This window comes from Primulina tabacum, chromosome 14 (genome assembly GCF_025594145.1).
Source record: "Primulina tabacum isolate GXHZ01 chromosome 14, ASM2559414v2, whole genome shotgun sequence".
In the NCBI taxonomy this organism is placed as follows: domain Eukaryota; kingdom Viridiplantae; phylum Streptophyta; class Magnoliopsida; order Lamiales; family Gesneriaceae; genus Primulina; species Primulina tabacum.
Genome location: NC_134563.1, coordinates 11,423,960 through 11,442,628, shown reverse-complemented (window position 1 = coordinate 11,442,628; position 18,669 = coordinate 11,423,960). Strand labels below are relative to the sequence as shown.

Below are 18,669 nucleotides of genomic sequence, written 5' to 3'. Positions count from 1 at the left end.
TATATTCAACTACTTTGTCTACGCAGTTTGCATGGTATAAAGATAAAGTATAATATCATAATTGAACAAAATCGTAAAACATTATTAAAATATAGATTGTTTTACAATAGAGTCAATAAAAGCCCAAGCCACAAGTTAGCTTGCTGAGCAAATACTCTAATACAACCCAGCGAAGAGAAAGGCAAGCATTCCAGCACAGAACCTCTCTAAACTACGGTGAATCCTTTTATGAATATTGCACCTGCAAATTTATTCAACAGTTCAAATATCATGATTTATAGTATAGCAGGACTAAAATATAAAACACGGATATAATTCATATGGTATACTGTTATTTTGATTTGGAATACCTACGCTGAATTCGAACATGACAATAACAGTGAGGATTGCCCAAATTGAGAACTAAGAGATATCAGGAAGAGGCTTTTTCCAGAATATGAACAATGACACAAGTGCCAATGCAAATCCCATCTTGAGGGCATATATAATTTGTAAGAGATTGTAATTGAAGCAACATTAAAGCATAAAATTGTCAAACCAACTCTCACAACTTTTGGGTTGTATAATTGTGTCTCTTGGTTGTATCATTTGATTCCAAAATGCATCTCTATCAATTATTTACTAAAATTTGCATTGTTAATGGACACATTCATTCATGGAAAGATACATTCATTCATGGAAAGACACATTGATTCTTGAAATGACACAACTCTCCATTTAATTCTTGTCTATCTATAAATATATATTCTCCAATACAATATGATTGCTACATTATGGTATTGAAGGGTTTATTGTATCTTGGGGGTAATTTGCTGCCAAAACTGATTAGCAAACTTTGAGAAGTGAGAGAAAATAAAACCTTAAAGGAAAGTATTCCTAATACGCCTCAAACCCGAATTTTTCCCTATACTACTTCTTTATTCTCTATTGCATATTGTTTTTCTTTATATCAACCAACATAATTTTTCTCGGATCATTTCGTCCCATCTCCAGACTCCATTGCTTTCTTGGAAAAATTGAATGAGTCGTTCCAACGCCGCGTAAGTTTATCATGCATCTTTTTAAGCCAAATGCAAGAACATCTTTCGCCATCATTTCCTTCCAGCCCATGGAATGACTGAAGCAATCTTTCCTTGCTCATATCGGCTGATGATCGTTATTGAACAAATGGTATTTGTGGAATGTAATAACCACAAGAATTTTGTAACTTGGATATCAAGCAAAGGGAAGAAATTTTGATTTTAAAATTAAATGACACCACGAATATTAGCCTTTGTCACTGTGTCTTGTAAGATAGATACAACAGATATCATAATTCTAAACTGAAACAAAATAAAAAAAGAAGAAGTCAATCTTTGATGATGAAAGTAAACTAACTAATGAATACGCGTTCATCAGTACTTGAAAAATAAAAAAAATAAGCCTGGTTATATTTCTGAAATTCAACTCTTAAATTTTTTCACTTTCATCATGTTATATTTTTTGAAAAAATTATCTTCATGGATCAAACTCCGCTTTGCTGGCGCTAATTAGAAGCCATTAATGAATATAAAAGGGCAATTAATGAATATTTCAGCCATGGCTTTTCATATGCAGAAACAAGAATAAGTTTCCCTATAAAAGTAGTTTTCTGCTGGCTTTTCATATAAATGGAAACAGATGAGAAAGAATATAATTTTTGCAGCAAAAAAGGGTATATCTTTCTATAATCTTTATTAAATAAATATTTGATCAGGATAAAGAAAGAGATTGTTTAATAATTGTTACTACTTATATAAATTATATAAAGATAGTTTACTTTCAGACACTGTATATAAGACATTTATGAAGATAGAAGACAAAGACCATGGTGCAGAGTCAACAGACTTGTAGAATTTGCCACATAGTTTCTTCGTTTGAGCACTCTTCAATCTTTAATTTGTGATTGATTTTGATAAAGTATCTTGCTTTGTCCCTTAAATTCCATATCTCGTACAGGATGAACCTGTACGAGGTACAAAGCCTCGGGTTCGATGGAGTTGCAACTCCAGAAACGTGGCACTTCGATTACCTTTCTTGCAATTCTTATTGAACTTCACGAGTAATATTCAAATATTATTTCAGCTCGCTCTTACTTTAATTTTACTTCCTGATTTTTTTATGACAAGTGGTTTGTTCAATTATTGGAACTCTATGTAAATTTTTATGTAGATTTAATACGTTGAAATTCTCTACTCGTATCAACTAGTTATACAACATAGTTGGTCCTGATCACGAAGGTTGTGGTAGAAAATGATGCATTTCATCTACAAATCCATTGTCCACATTGCTCAACTCTTGAATTTCAAGAATCTCCACCCGTCTCTTCATCTTCTTTCTTATCTTTATGGCCACATTCGCGGGATCAAATCTCCCGCAAACGCTTACCTTGTATTGTTGTTTCTCTATTAGATGTGTCTCTATTTCTACAAGAAATTTTTTTTACTATTACGAGCTGTAAAAAGATATAAATAATTAAATTATTTTTTATACATGATGAGGTTTTACCTTTCATATTTAGGAGGATTCTTCTCATTTTTCTGCAACAAGCATTGCAGTCTAGGTTGACCCTCATCACCATGCAATGAGCCTGTTTGTTCACAATGATGTCAGATAATTTGTATTTTTATAATCTTGTCTTGTTTTGTGGGGTAAAATACATGAAAAAGGTAAATAAGCACGATTTTGATGATGGAGAATTCGGGAAACAGGCATTAAAAGGAAACAAATTCTTGCCTTTCCTGCCATGAACTTGAAGACTAGAAGCTCTCGATATATTAATAGCTGGTTTGTCACAATTAGTTATTTGTAAAAGTGAGAAATGAGATGATTTTGCTTTTAGGATCATGCCGATTTCTTTGTTCTAAAGATTAATGATGTGAGAAAGTTTCCTGTTCCAAACAAGGTATATTATATATTCTTTGCAAGGTTACGAATCCTTATTAGGATGGATATTGCTTTGCTTATGCATGTATGTATATATGTTTATATATTTATATATACACACGTCAACAAGGATTCCAACATTATTTTATTATGTTACAAGTTGTATTAAATACTTTTTGACTTGTTAAAAGTAATTGGACAAAGGAAACAATAACCATCCTTTCCTTGTTCGGAAAAGGGAATTTGAACAAATCCTTTTCCACACACCAAGGAGAATTGACATACTTGACAAGTTACACAAGGTGCAATTATTTTATTCGTTGGTCGTAGGCATGATGTTTCTTTGATCACATCATAGGATTTTAAAGGCTCTTAAAGGCGTTTGTCTCACGTCGCCGGTAAAGTTGCCGAAATCACTACAACAAAATGAATTTTCGCAGCACGCAAATTGGTTTTTCACAGCGCACAGCGCACGCTGCGCAGTTAAAAGCTGTTGAAACTCAGAAGTATTGACAGCGAACAATGCCCGCTGCGAATAATGATATTGACAGCAGGCATTGTACGTCGTGGATATAAGCATCGACAGCGCGCATTGCACGTCGTGGATATATGAATCGACAGCATGCAACGCACGCCGTGAATATAGGAATCGACAGCACGCTCGGCAAGCCGTGGATTCAAACGTCGATATAGGAATCGACAGCGCGCTCGATGCGCCGTGGATATAAGAAGCCACAGCGCGCTACGCACGCCGTGGATACAAACGTCGACAACGTGCTCTGTTTGCACGCCGTTAAAATAAATATGTACAAAAAAATTCAGATTTATTCACACTAACGAGAAATATACAGAATTTCATATTCATTCACACTAATTCAGATTTTCACACTAACAAAAAATTCATTCACACTAACGAAAAATTTAGATTCTTTCACTAACAAAAAATTCAGATTCATTTAAGTATAATCGAGACACAAAATTAATAAAAGTTACCAAAACAGAAGATCTCAAGATTCAAAACAAGATACAAAATAGCTAGAACATACCGATGATTAAATTTTCAATCCACATAAATATGTAGAATATATATATCAATCACACAATACTACAAATTTAGATAACCACGCGGCTGTGCTTCCTATTGCATCATCAAGAAACTGCATTTCATCATTTGGTCGAATTAGATCCACCTTCTCAACCAAAACCTTATCAACCCAAACTTTCCAACAAGATCTACCAAGAACAATATGATGCACTTTTGTGTTTGGATCTGTAGATGCAATTCGACCTTTCGCAACAACTAATCCATCAACAGACCAATTAAGCAACTTACATTTACTATTAGCACATATATCTCCACAACTCACATTCTTCAAATTTGACTGCAAATAAACAATACAAATTTATTAATTTTACGATTTCTATTTTGTAACAATCTTGTAGTTTAGAAACACATACTTTTAAGATAGTTACCTGAGCTGTAGCAAAATGTTTTTTAACATTATCAAAATCACAACTTCTCTTTGCACCAATATTGATAACACTATTGCTACCAACTTCATTCCCAATACCGCTACCATTGCCACCACTAACAATCTAAGTTTACAAACAAATTGTGTCAATCATGACTTCATGATAAATCAAAAGCATTTAAATGTACAATATATCAAACTGATTTTGTATGTTGTTTAATTACTAACCTGTTCTTGTTGATTTTGTTGTCTCATGCTTTGTAAAAACATGGACTTCATTTCTTGCATTTCTTGTTGAAGGTTATGCACCATATCTTGAAGTTGTTTAACAGTGCTATTTTGTTGTACATAAGCTCCAAATTTAGATGGTGTAACTCCGAAGCCCATCCCACACACTGTACCCCGAGCTTCCTTGCCAAACACAAGGCTAATTGCATCATCAGCAATGTTAGTTGTATTTTGAGATTTAGTTGGACATTCTTGTATTTGTTTCTGCAAATAACAAAGATAATTTTTAAGAAAATAACAAATTTAGGTTGGTCATTTTTTTCTTAGGATCTGATGCAAATAAAAAAGACATAATTCTATAACCATTTTCTCTCCAGCAGCTTGAGTAATAGGTTTCCCATTTTTTTTCTTGTGTCCTTCAATCCAAACTTGCGATCTTGTAATTTTTGTATCTCCCTGAGTTGTCTTCTCCTTAAATATAGAAATATATAAATTTAAAAAATGTATATATATACCATTACTTATTACTTAGATTAGAAAATATAAAAAAATAATATTTACCATAATGTGAGTCAAACGAGCATAACCTCTCTGGCTCATTGTGTGAATGTGGTCTTGTTTTACCCTCATTGCTCTAAATCTTGCATTCTTTTCCTGAAATATGACATAACCAAGATATAGTTACAAGTATTATCATGTTAATTGGGGTAATGGCTTCAAACGATAGAGAATAAATGTGACAAGAGAGAGAAGCATCTAAACAAGAACAACATACAAAAATATTTATCATAACAGTTCAATGAATTAGGTAAGTCGAAAAAGATCACAAGACACAAAATAGTGTAAGAAGGATCAAATCCCTTAATGTAGATAGATTACTATAGCCTATTTTTTTATTAGGTTAATGTGAAAAAAAAAAAAAATTGTATCTGAGATTCTTAATCTTGATTTTTAAGCCTGGGAAAAGAACCTTTTTCATAAAAAAAAATAGAAACATTATAAACTTCTTTGGCGGAAGAGCATTTGTAATCAAAATGAATAGTTCTTTAAAAGCATAACCATATATATCCTTCACATTATATTCCAAATCTTACTCATTGTTTCATTTCAACTTTTCAACCAACATATTTCCAGGAAACAATACATAACTCAACTTGTGGACTAACAACAACAAAATCGGTTGACAGAAAGAATGAATCACACCATGCCGAAAGCCTTAGGCTCTTTATATTATTTCATACCGATAAGAAAAGTGAATTAATACTTACTTGAAAGGTGGGTGATAGTGTCCTCTTTACAAACAAGTCCCACTGATTTTGGTCCATAAATTCGGGCTTCAAAATACCGTAGCACCTTTTCAGGAACTCTTTTACGAACTTTTTTGGTGACTTGTCCACCTTCCATCTTGAGGAACCACACTTTGGACACGAGTCAAGATCTTTAAGATTCTTTCTAAATAGACAACAATCATTTGGGCAAGCATGAATCTTCTCATATCCTAAGTCAAATGGTTTCAACAATTTTCTCATCGAGTAAACAGTTTCTGGAAGTGTATTTTTTTCTGGAAGCATGTCAACTAAGATCTTCAGGAGCTCACTGAAACTATTGTCAGTGTGACTATTAGTAGACTTATAATTATATAACGTGACGACTGCTGATAACTTTGTATAAGATGTACAACCAGGGAAGAGAGGAGTTTCTGCATCTTCTAATAAATTAGCAAACTCATAATCTTTTGCTTCAGACATATTGTGTCCAACCTCATCTTCAGGTACAAAGACATCCTTATATAAGTGATATGCCTCTCTACTTTCATCTTCTTTATGAATTCCTGAACTACATTCAACTTGAGATTCTGAGTTATAACTTTCACCATCGAAGACCCAAATAGTGCAAGAAGGATCAAATCCCTTAATGATTAAGTGGTCGTACACTTGGTCAAATTTCTTATATTTTTTATTTTTACAACGCTTGCAAGGACATCAAGGACATAAGACAACTTCACGTGTTTTGACGTAGTTCCTAGCTCGTGTAATAAATTTTTGTACCCTTTCTTCATACTCAAGTACAAGCTTTGAAGGCAGATGAATCAATTCCTTATCCATTTCGTAAATCACCCAAACCCTAAGATACAAACATATGACTTCACCATTCATTACATAGTTTTACTATCAGCTGAAAAATTAATGAAAAGTATAAAATATTATTGTTTTTATTATCATCATATATACAACAATACACACACAAATTTTATGTTTAATACAAATAAGATTTTATATTTGTTCCATATATATAAAAAAATAAATAACATACACAACATTTATCAAATATTCTTGCCACGAAGCATGGCCGTACCTCCTATGAGGCGAGAGAGGCCATCGCCCACAGGGGCCCAAAAAAACCATAAGTCTCATGTTATTTAGGTATGCACCTAAATAGTATGTGTAATGGACATTTAAAAAAATTTGGACATTGATCCATTGAAAATATGATTAAATATGATGATTGTGTTATTGTGGATTTAATCAAATTATTTGACATCTTTTCTTGAATTTACGTAGTTGGACCCATTTCAAAAAAATAAAACACAAAAAATTGTGATACTTTCCTATTTTACATATCTTTATTTTCTATTTTCTTGAATAAAATATTATATTTATTATTTAAAACAAATCATATATTTTTACAATATTGGTTCATTATATTTATCATTTTGTTATTTTGATAGTTTATATTGATAAATTTCAATTTTGGCAACATATCTTACATTTTTTGTCAATTTCAATCTTTTCTCAATATAATTGTTCATATGATATTGCATTACGTTAGACTTAGGTTGATGTTGTGGCGCACGAAAAAAAAATCGCAAAAAAATAAATATATAACTCGTAAATTATATTTTCCTTATATCTATTTTTTGGTTATTTTTAATTTTCAAAATGAACTTTACGATTATTTATCACAACAAACTTTTTTTAACATATTGCCTCAGGCCCTGTGAACCACAGGTACGGCTCTGCCACGAAGATATTGCAATCTTATATTGCAAACAATTGTAATCGCATTTTCTCAGTGATCTAATAGGATTACAAAAAAAGTACATAAAAGATTTCAGACTTGATATTCCCTAGGGAAAAGAAATTTAGGCCTTGAGGAGCTTTCTCAATGACATAATGCAGTTAAGATTGATACTCAATGACATAATGCAGTTAAGATTGATACTCAATGACATAATGCAGTTAAGGATGGTCACACATGCGGTAGGAAACAATTCAAATTGAAGTTTTACCTCACAAATGAGAGTTAGGATTCTTCAAAGTTTTTGGTCCTTGAAAAATACTACTCACCGAAGAGTTCCTACGAATAAAAACCACACATAAAAATATAATCAATCCCTAGTAGAATAAAGCATACATGAGTAAAAAGCCTAAAATTTCTTAAAGAATTGAAGAAATTGAAGAATATGCATATCAGAGCAACATTAAAATAAAAACGAATATGCATATCAGAGCAAAACAAGAATTGAAGAAATATTACAATGTATTTTTCAACTAAACAATCCGGGACACAAACAAATCAACAACACCATCAAATAACCAATTACAAACGATTATAACCAACCACCATTAAAATCGACCTAAACCTATATTTGAATATCGCATTCGTTAATCATTAGTTGTCATTTCAAGTTACACGTTATAAAATTTTACATTGAATGAATACATTTAAAATATATATCATTATATAACGCATATATAATTAAAAAAACGATATTAAATAAAATGGATTTATTGTATTTTTGGACGTAAAATAGATAACAGGAACCGGTGGAAGAGTATGTAACACACGCACATGAAAAAGGGCGTGGTGGGGGAGTGTCTACTATGGAACACAAGCTCTGTGGAAGTTAATGCCAAAGCTCTATGTAGGATCGAGCGCTTGCCGCTTTACCAAAAGCTATAGCTAGTATTAATGGTGCAACTCAAATCTTTTAAACAGCACAGCAGCTCAAGCACCACGGTTCGATCGCTCTACCAAGCAGGGACAATTATTGCACCCAACAATCTCCCTCCCAATAATTGCACTCCTTGCAATCAATGGGAATCGGACCCGTGACCTTGGCTCTGATATCAATTGTAGGACCATGCGCTTGCCGCTTTACCAAAATCTATAGCTAGTAGTAATGGTGCAACTCAAATCTTTTAAACCGTACAGTAGCTCAAGCACCACGGTTCGATCACTCTACCAAGCAGGGACAATTATTGCACCCAACACTCTCCCATCAGAATCAGAACTATAAACTCCGTGTTACACTTCAATTCTTAAAAGAAAAAAATAAAGAAAGAGAGAAAGATTAACCCTTCCTCGTATAAACTCTATGTTACACTTCAATTCACAAATACATAAACGAAAATGCATGACCAAACAAAGCAGTAAGACAAGATAATGTAAAAAATAAAAGAGAAAAAAAAACCTCGAAAGATTTCAGAATACATGGTAACAAACCAAAGATTAAGGAGAGAAAAACACTGTTGAATGAGAATGCGAAGAGAAGATATATTCATTCAATAGTCAAAGTCAGCATCCATAAATAATTACATAAATAATTACCATTGCTATCATTTACGAGCACACGTAATCACATATGCAAAAGTTGAACAATAATCTGTGCTAGGAACAAAATTTTCACAGCAAGTATCATTAAACCCAAAAGAAAACTAAGAAACTTGAGGACACTACTTCTTTGCTGTTAATTTGACGACAACGACAACATTAATAATAACAATGAAAAATTATCATAAAATAAAATGTTTGAGTGAGGCTATATTTCAAATTAACCCTTCCTATTTCCCACACAAGACACAAGCCTTTCTTTCAGGAAACTATTATGTTTAGCAATGAATTACAATTTTCAACGCATAAACCAGAAAACAGTCGCACTAGTAGTGCGAATCAAGGTAATCAGGCAGCTCTCCAACAAAAAACTTGAACATCAGACGGGTCAAATCAAATTAGTTTTTTCGTGGCCTCTACTTGACCATCTTTTCTGTCAATTTCTCATCCAAGTGAAGACCTCTGTTTTAAAAATTCAAACGAGTAGTTTTATGTTGGTGAACTAAGACTCAGATAAGCATATGAAAGTCCACTGCAGCAATATATACTCTTGGTGATTTTTTTGGTTAAAAAATCATTATATTATTTAATAAACATCATTACGGCATATGACAGTGGTTAAAAAAACTATAAAACAAGCACATTTTCACAAAGCAAGTAAAAATCAATTAGTTCTTACAAGAAGGAAAATGATCGAATTACAACATATCAAAATAAGAAATAAGATGCGAAACATAGATGGTAGACAATAGTTACGTCACGAGGAAACTGCACTCCCATTAATCCCTCCCATTCGATCCCTTCACACAGATATGTTGAATGAAAGCCTAAAAACTTTATGTAGACAATCAAAAACCGAGAAATTGTAAAGAAGAATAATATTTACCGTGAAGAAGAAGAACAGTGCAAGCCCTCAAATCTTTACATACACATCGATTGCAATTTCTTTTTGTTCAGATTAGAGGATTTTTGTCTAGATTGCCTTTTCTTTTCGTCCCGTAAAGAAGAAGAATACGTGTAACGCCCCGAAAATTTAAGGTCCACGCGAACCACATGCGCAAATTATTAAATTCTTTGTGCATTTCAATTAATAGTTTTAATTGCATAAATTAAATATGTTGTGCATATTTACATGTTTAAAATATATTTTTCTACATGGTTGCATTAAAATGTATTTTTAAAGGTTATTCGAGTTGCGATCGAGTAACGGAGACCGAGGGCTGAAAAATAGAAAATGTTTTTATTAAATAATTGTTTTTAATTATTTAAAATTAAAATATGGGTGATGCTTTTTATTATTTTTTGAAAATAAGGGGTTTTGAGGTGATTTTATACGCCGAGACGTAAATTTTATCGGTGTTGGTTTTTCAACTAAAATACGAGCTTTTTGGCAACCCGGCTAATAAATTCATAAATTTATTTAAACAAAAACTTTGTTAATATGTTATTAAATCCTAATTAAAACTATTGAGCTTAATTTAGAGGCTTAATAGGCCTAAAAACCTTGATGGTATTTAATTGGTATTTAAATTGCTAAATCACCAAAATCCTTCACTTTGCAACAAAGAACTCTCGGCCACTCACTTTTAAATTCTTAAAAACTCTCTCCCAACTCAAAACACACACGGCACTATACTCTTGGCTTTTTGGAAGAGAAGTTCGAAGGGTCCAAGGAAAACAAGCCAAGGTTTCGATCCGTTCTTCGTCGTCAACGTTATTTCGTGCGCTTAAAACGCAAAGGCACGCCATACTTCTTTCTTTCAATCATCTATCACACCACAATATTTATTTGATCATGATTTGAAAGAAAACATGACATACAATTTTATTTTCGTAACTATGTTCACATAGGTTTCAAACTTGTGTTATTTGATTCTTAAATCATGTTTTTATGTTGTAAAAGGGGCTGCCATGAATTAGGATGATATAGGGCATGTTTTACATGAATTTAAGGGCCTAGAATCTTGCACAATATGCTGCACACACACAAGAATAGAAGCTGGAACCGTAGGAAACACACAAGAACAAGAACCGTAAGTTGTGTCATTGGTTGTGGTTCATGTGGCTCGATCACTAAGCATGGGGCAAGAGGGCTCAACCAGGTCCTGAGGGGGGGCTCGTTCTGGACGAGGTTCAGGTCTGCTAGGACCCCTGGTGCGCAGCCTTGGAGGAGTCCCATGCAGCAGGGATTCCTCTCGCGTGATCTGGAAGATGACAGTAGCCAAGGGGGCTCGCTGCTAGGGCTAGGTGGCTCAGGATAGGTCCATCAGGGTCCAAGGGTCATGGACAGGGGCTGGGCAAGGGGCTGGAGTGGCTGGGTCGCTGCTGGCTCGAGGAAACAATGGAAGCCGTGACGGAGAGCAAGTCGCGCAGCTGGTGTTCTTTGATTCAGGTGCTTCGGGCTTGGGGTTCTGGTGGCTGGGTTGGTCTGGGCGTGGTCCAGGGAAGGGTAGGGTCGTGTGGGCTCTGTGGTGGCTCGGCTGAGAGAGTCCTATTTGGGTTAGGAGTCCTAGACATACAAGGAAGCACACACACAACACAGGAGAATATTGGGTCGAGTTCCAGGGAGTTTTTGGAGCTGGCCAGGGCTGGGTTTTGGGCTGGGCTTGCACAGTAGGGTCCCTAGATGGGTTGGCTAGGTTTTGGCTCAAGGTGGATCGGGCGTAGCTCGAGTAAATTGGGAGATGGCTCGGGTGGTTCGATAAAGTGTCTAAAACAAAAATTAAAGAAGTAAATTTGAATCCATGGCTCCACGGGGGTGGCTCATGATTTGGAAGGGTAGAATAAATCATAAAAAGGTTATGTTAAAAATTTGGGATCAAAATAATGAGTTTTGGATTTATTCGGGATGTAATTGCCGCACGAAACACTAATTAACGAGTTAATTGAAACGCCTAGTTTTATGCTTAATAAAATTATGGAAAATTATATTTAAGCTTAAATAATTATTAAAAGTCTAATTTTTTAATTTGGAAATTTTATATTAAGGTTTGGTTTAATTCGGGATTAAAACGCAGTAATACGTCTTATTTAAAGATTAATTTAAAAGTCTAATATTTAAGCTAAATAAAATTATGGAAAAATTCATGTAAGATTAAATAATTATTGGGACATGTTAGAGTTAATGAATCCAAGAAAATGTCGAAAACGAAGAATTTTACGTACAGGGGTAAAACGGTCTTTTTACACCTAAAAATTAGTAAACGTCATGGCAGTGCCCTGAATGCTGTTTTATGTGCAAATATGATTATTTTCTATAGTTATGGATGTTTATGGAACTTTTTATGTTAAAATGATATTTTAAATGTTTATGAGATTTTATATGTTAAAATGATATTTTAAATGTTTAAGGAATTTTATATGTTTATGATTTAATATGTCAAAATGTTATTTTAAATGATTTGAGGTTAAAATGACATTTTAAATGTTTATGAAATGTTCATGATTAAATTATGATTTTTAAATGTCAATGGGATTTTTATGATTTAAGGAAGACATTTAAAAGACATGTTGCATGCTTGGTTTCAAAAAGTAAAAATATATGTTATGCACGATTTTATAAAGTGATGAGAATGTAAACGTTGAAAGAAGTGAATTAATTGTGACTAATTCGATAATGTTGGAGATATCGTGAGGGTGACGGTCCCAGTGGGAGCCTAACGATCGTATTTTTATCATTTCGAATATGAGGAAACGGTATGTGGTAACGGTAAAAATGGAATATCGTGAGGGGAAAAGGCCCCAAAGGGAGCCCCGACGATCGTTTTCTATTCGAAAGAGGATAGGCCAGGGCCCAGTTGACCGGTGAGAGTATTGCCGGTGTCCCTGCCGCCCAGTACTGCGGTTTCATGTAGATGGATCCATCGACTTGTTGAGGTTTAAGGAAAGTCACAATTAACGATCTGAATTCAACAAAGGAAAAGGAAAATGAAAAGGAAAAATGTTTATGATCATGAAAAAGGTTTTATGTTATATCATGTTGAGGAAAAAGAAAAGAAAATGTTAAGATTTATGTGATGCATGTCATGAAAACGTTTATGCTTAAAGTTGATGCATCATTATGAAAATGTTTTTATTTAAAGTTCATGCATTATAAAATGTTTACGAAAATGTTAATGTTTGAAGTTTATGCATCTTCATGAAACGATACTTTAAGTACAAGTATTTTTCACTGTTATATGTTGATTGTATTACGTATTACTTGCTATAAAAATGATGGTGTGTTGAGTCTTTAGACTCACTAGGTGTGATGGGTGCAGGTGAGGTTGAGGGAGGTCTTGACGGATGATTTGACTGGGCTGAAGGCGCACACAATCCGAGGACCAGCGCTTCTACTTTTTCCTCATTTACGACTTATGACTCATGATTTATGTTAAACATTTTAAGACTATTTATTTATGCTTTTTGAGAGATTTTTGAGAGGTTTAGTATGAGCTATACTTTTCAAACTTATTGCTTTTTAGGTTGGGTAAAACAGTTGACAATTTCATTTTATGACTATTGCACTTGATTTTAAAATGCTAGTTGGATGATGTTTTATTTTAAAGGGTAAAATATTTTATAAAAATATTTTCATGAGGTTTATGTGTATTGCCAAAAATTGAGTGTTTATAGAAAAAAAAATTTCTAATACTTTTAAAGCAATAAAAAAGGCAGACGTTTCAATACGTCCCATAAAGATCGAGGGAAATGGGTGGATGGCGGGGAAGAGAAATGAAATTTGGGAGAAATGAAATTTGGGTGCGAAGAAGAAACCCAATTTGAGATAAATGAAATTGAGATGAAATTTGAGAGAAATGAAATTGAGATGAAATTTGGGTTACAATTAACAGCGTTTAATGTGCACGCCGTTTATTGTATAACTATTGTATTATTAGCAGCGTGCAGAGTTAGCACGCCGTTAATGGTACAGCTCGTGTATTATTAACAGCGTGCAAAGAATGCACGCTGTTGTTTTGTATTATTAGCAGCGTGCAGTGTTAGCACGATGTTAATGGTACAGCTCGTGTATTATTAACAGGGTGCAAAGAGTGCACGATGTTGTTAGTATAAGCTTTAAGCTTATCCACAGCGCGCACCGATAAGCACGCTGTTAATAATATTATGAACACCATGCATTAAACGCACGCTGTTGATATGGCGCTGCGAAAATTCAATTTCTTTGTAGGCGTAACTTTTGTATTCAAATAATATTGAGATTTGCGATGAATGATGTTCACTGTCGAGCGAAATTACACGGTTTTGGTTGTTTTAGTGTCGCTGCAGGAATCTAAGTTATACATGTGTTATATATTAATATATTTACATATAATAATATAAGAAGTAAATTAAATAATAATGAAACGGTTTAAATTTTAAATTTGAATTGAAGAGATGCATTGTGATCGAGAGGTTGCATCTTTCTCATTTGGATGTGTCTTTTGTTCCTTTGTGAATCATGACAACCTTTCATAACTAATATTTTAAATTGCATATTCTTTGCATAAATACTGAAACGTTATTCACAGAAAGAAAAATATATACATTCAACTTTGATAAAGACTTGAAAACTCTTGCTCTGAAAATTTGAGGGAGTGCAAACTTCGAATTGTGGTGATTATAGGTTTTGTATCCTGGAAGGTTAATTCTTTGTGAACCATTTGCACATTTTGTGGGAGGAATTAATACCTTTTAAAGATAGCATCAAATTTGATGTGCCTAACCTATATACAAATTTCATTGCCCACAACAGTTTTAAAGGTATTAACAGTTACAATGAAATCCGTTCTGATGAAAGCGCAACTCAATGATGGAGAAAAATTTGAGAAGTTGAATGGCCTGAATTACAAGCGTTGGAGTTTGAAGATGGAATACCTTTTAACCATTGCAAAGGTATTCTATGTATTGATTGATCCATACCCGGGGGAACCATCTGAATCAAATGAGGATTCTGTAGAGAAAGTAAAGAAATGGAAAGCCGATGATTTTATGTGATGGTTTACGATATTGCAGTCACTCAACAATACATTGTTGAATGTGTTTCACATTCACAAGACTGACGTGGAACTCCGGAACGGAATCAAATTCAGGTATGTCAATGAAGATGTTGGTAATAAATCATTTCTGGTTAACAAGTACATTGAATTCAAGATGGTGGATACACGTAATGTTATAGATCAAGTGAATGAGTTAAACAATATAGCCACCGAGTGTGCCGATGCGGGTGAACCCATTTCTGAAATGTTTCAAGTTTCCACCATCATCGGTAAACTTCCGCCGTCATGGAAGGATTACCAAAAGAAATTAAAGCATAAGAAAAAGTCTATTTCTTTGGATGAACTTCTTCAAGGGATCCAAATTGAGACCGAAAGTCTCCAAAGAAATGGTACATTTTCTTTAAAAAATGATGGTGTGAATCAAGTGGAAAACCTTCCTGAAAGTTCCAAGAGAAATCAAGGAAAGATCAAGAAGAAGAAATTTTTAAAATTAAACAGAAATGGAATTGGGAAAAAGAAAAAAGGCTCATGCTATGTATGTGGCAAGCCAAATCATTACGCCCGAGAATGCCGTTACCGTAAGGGACATAAAAATGTTGATCAAACAAATTTTCTAGATGATGACTTTATTGCTGTTTTGACCGAAATATGTTTCGTGAACAATGTTGACTCTAATTGGAGGGTTGATTCCGGAGCAACTTGTCATGTTACCCCAAATAAAGATCTGTTCAAAACATATGAAGAGTTGAAGGATGAAAAATCAGTTTTTATGGGCAATTCCTCTACAAGCAAGGTTTATGGAATTGGAACCATTCTTCTCCCCCTCACATCCGGCAAGACTTTGACTTTGAAAAATGTGTATCACATCCCGTCGATGAGAAAAAATCTTGTGTCGGTCCACAAGTCAGATGAAAGTGGTTTCAAAGTAGCTTTTGAGTCTCAAAAAATTATTATTACCAAGAGAGGTATATTTGTTGGAAAAGGCTGCATGAAAAATGGGATGTACTTGTTAAACATTAATGATATTATTACTAGTTCTTCTGCGTATATTACTGATTCCTTAATTAATCTTGAAAAGCATGATTACTGGCATTTTAGATTAGAACATGTTGGTATAAATGCTATGAATCGAATGATGAATCATGAGCTAATTCCCAGTAAATAAAAAATTATTCCATGAAGAATTGTGAATATTGTGCACAATCTAAGTTGACTAAAATTGCATTTAAAAGTGTAGAAAGATCAACTAGTTTACTTGAACTTATACACACTGATATATGTGATAATAAAAATTATTTGACTAGAGGAGGAAAACGTTATTTTATTACATTTATAGATAATTTTTCTAAATTCACATATGTGTACTTATTTAGAACCAAATATGAGGCTTTGGAAAAATTTAAAATATTCAAAGAAGAAGTTGAAAATAAAACAAATTTAAGGATCAAAAAATTAAGATCGGACAGAGGGGGTGAATATCTCTCAAATGAGTTCATATCATTTTGTTTACAAAGTGGAATTGTTAGAGAATTTTCATCACCGAATACTCCACCACAAAATGGAGTAGCCGAAAGAAAAAATAGATCTTTGATGGAAATGGTTAGTGCCATGATTTTGCCTTCAAAATTAGCAATGAATTTGTGGGGGGAGGCATTATTGACTTCTTGTTACATTAGTAATAGAATTGTAAATAAAGAACATATGAAAACTCCGTATGAGTTGTTTAATGGGCATAAGCCTAGTATTAAACATTTTAAGGTATGGGGTTGTGTTGCATATGTTTTGGATGCGCTAATAAAAAGACCATGACTTGGTAGTAAAGCTGTTAAATCTGTTTTATTGGATATTCTGCACTTTGTAAAGCATATAGATTCCTTAGACTTAAAGAGAATGTCGTATTTGAGGCTGCACATGCTATATTCTATGAACATTTGAATATTAAGGATGCTAATAAATTAGAGTTGGATAATAAATTACTACTTGAACGTGGTAATCATGATGGTAAATCTAGTGACATTTCTATGAATGATAAAAACGTAGAAAATGATGAGAATGATGAAAATTTAGAAAAGGGTGAGAATGAAGAAATAATTGAGTTAATGAGGAGTAAAAGACGTAGAATTAAAAAAGATTTTGGTCCTGACATGTTGACATACATGTTGGAAGAGGATCCTAAAACTTTTCAAGAAGCTATGTCATCAGCTGATTCTATTATGTGGAAAAAAGCCATGGATGATGAAATCAAATCTATTCTTGACAATCAAACATTGACTCTCGTGGATTTACCCCCGAGTACTAAACCAATTAATTGCAAGTGGGTTTTGAAAAAGAAACTCAAAACCGATGGCACAATCGATAAATACAAAGCTCGATTAGTAGCCAAAGGATATAATCAAAAAGAAAATATTGACTATTTTGAGACATTCTCTCCTGTTACTAAATTTATATCAATTAGGACTATGTTTGCTATTGCATCTATTTATGGACTTGAGGTTCATCAAATGGATGTTGAAACTGCATTCTTAAATGGAGTTTTAGAAAAAGAAATTTATATACACCAACCCGAAGGATATGTAGTTGAAGGTGAAGAAAATAAAGTATGTAAATTAAATAAATCACTTTGTGGACTTAAACAAGCACCTATACAATGGTATAAGAAATTTAAAGAAGAAATTAGAAAATTTGGGTTCAAAAGTAGTAAAGTAGAGAATTGTGTCTTTACTAAAGTAACTCTCGAGTATAAAGTAGTTATGACTTTGTATGTTGATGACCTACTCATATTTGGATCTAATATACAATGTGCAGAAGAAACTAAGAACTTCCTGAAACAAACTTTTGAAATAAAAGACTTAGGTCCTGTAGAGGTCATTTTAGGTGTTAAAGTTCTTAAAAGTAATGGAACTTACATTTTAACTCAATCACATTACATTGAAAATATATTGAGGAAATTTAACTATTTTGATTGTAAAATTAGTAAGTGTCCTATTGATCCTCTTGTGAAGTTAGTTCCTAACCAAGGGCAAGCGGTAAATCAAGAAGAATATGCTAGAATAATTGGTAGCATCATATATGTAATGAATCACACAAGACCTGATCTTGCATGTTCTATTGGCATATTAAGTAGATTTACTAGCAACCCTAGTAACGAACATTGGAAGGAATTGAAAAGGTTGTTGAGATATATGAAGTACACAATGAACTATGGCTTACATTACAAGTGTAAGACGTCTGTATTTGAATGTTATAGTGATGCTAATTGAGCATCTAATGTAACTGACTCAAAGTCGACTAGTGGTTGGTTAATTACAATTGGAGGGGTCATAGTTGCTTGGACTTCTAAAAAGCAAACCTGTGTTGCTTTATCTTCTATGGAATCTGAATATATAGCTGTCTTTGGCGAGCAAAGATATAATATGGTTTAGAAGATTCCTTCGAACTATTCCTTTCATAGATCCTAGAAAGTGTCCTACTACTTT

At 33.4% G+C, this 18,669-nt stretch overlaps 2 protein-coding genes across 4 annotated transcripts; both read right to left on the bottom strand.

Moving 5' to 3' along the window:
- Window positions 1-1,739: 1,739 nt before the first annotated feature.
- Window positions 1,740-3,263, bottom strand: LOC142525198 (heavy metal-associated isoprenylated plant protein 19). Its single transcript, XM_075629390.1, has 2 exons — window positions 2,527-3,263; window positions 1,740-2,444 (listed from the first exon to the last, which is right to left on the bottom strand). The coding sequence occupies exons 1-2, from the start codon at window positions 2,597-2,599 to the stop codon at window positions 2,251-2,253; spliced, it is 267 nt and encodes an 88-aa protein (XP_075485505.1). The 5' UTR covers window positions 2,600-3,263; the 3' UTR covers window positions 1,740-2,250.
- Window positions 3,264-3,950: 687 nt separating this feature from the next.
- On the bottom strand, window positions 3,951-10,229 carry LOC142525160 (uncharacterized). Of its 3 annotated transcripts, none has more exons than XM_075629337.1 (6): window positions 10,105-10,229; window positions 5,166-5,258; window positions 4,968-5,075; window positions 4,605-4,868; window positions 4,378-4,500; window positions 3,951-4,286 (listed from the first exon to the last, which is right to left on the bottom strand). In XM_075629337.1, the coding sequence occupies exons 2-6, from the start codon at window positions 5,232-5,234 to the stop codon at window positions 3,996-3,998; spliced, it is 855 nt and encodes a 284-aa protein (XP_075485452.1). In that variant the 5' UTR covers window positions 5,235-5,258; window positions 10,105-10,229; the 3' UTR covers window positions 3,951-3,995. The 3 variants fall into 3 exon arrangements, with proteins under 3 accessions (XP_075485452.1, XP_075485451.1, XP_075485453.1); XM_075629336.1 differs by lacking the exon at window positions 10,105-10,229 and adding an exon at window positions 5,873-5,943; XM_075629338.1 differs by lacking the exons at window positions 4,378-4,500; window positions 10,105-10,229 and adding an exon at window positions 5,873-5,943.
- Window positions 10,230-18,669: the final 8,440 nt, after the last annotated feature.

What these genes read in the sequence shown, in the direction of transcription:
- LOC142525198 (XM_075629390.1), bottom strand. Translation starts at nt 2,599, where the DNA reads ATGGTGATGAGGGTCAACCTAGACTGCAATGCTTGTTGCAGAAAAATG. An exon ending in AATCCTCCTAAATATGAAAG is followed by an intron (nt 2,445 to 2,526) that starts GTAAAACCTCAT and finishes AATTTCTTGTAG; the next exon opens with AAATAGAGACACATCTAATA.
- LOC142525160 (XM_075629336.1), bottom strand. Translation starts at nt 5,929, where the DNA reads ATGGACCAAAATCAGTGGGACTTGTTTGTAAAGAGGACACTATCACCC. An exon ending in CTCGTTTGACTCACATTATG is followed by an intron (nt 5,076 to 5,165) that starts GTAAATATTATT and finishes TCTATATTTAAG; the next exon opens with GAGAAGACAACTCAGGGAGA. An exon ending in AACAAAATCAACAAGAACAG is followed by an intron (nt 4,501 to 4,604) that starts GTTAGTAATTAA and finishes TTGTAAACTTAG; the next exon opens with ATTGTTAGTGGTGGCAATGG.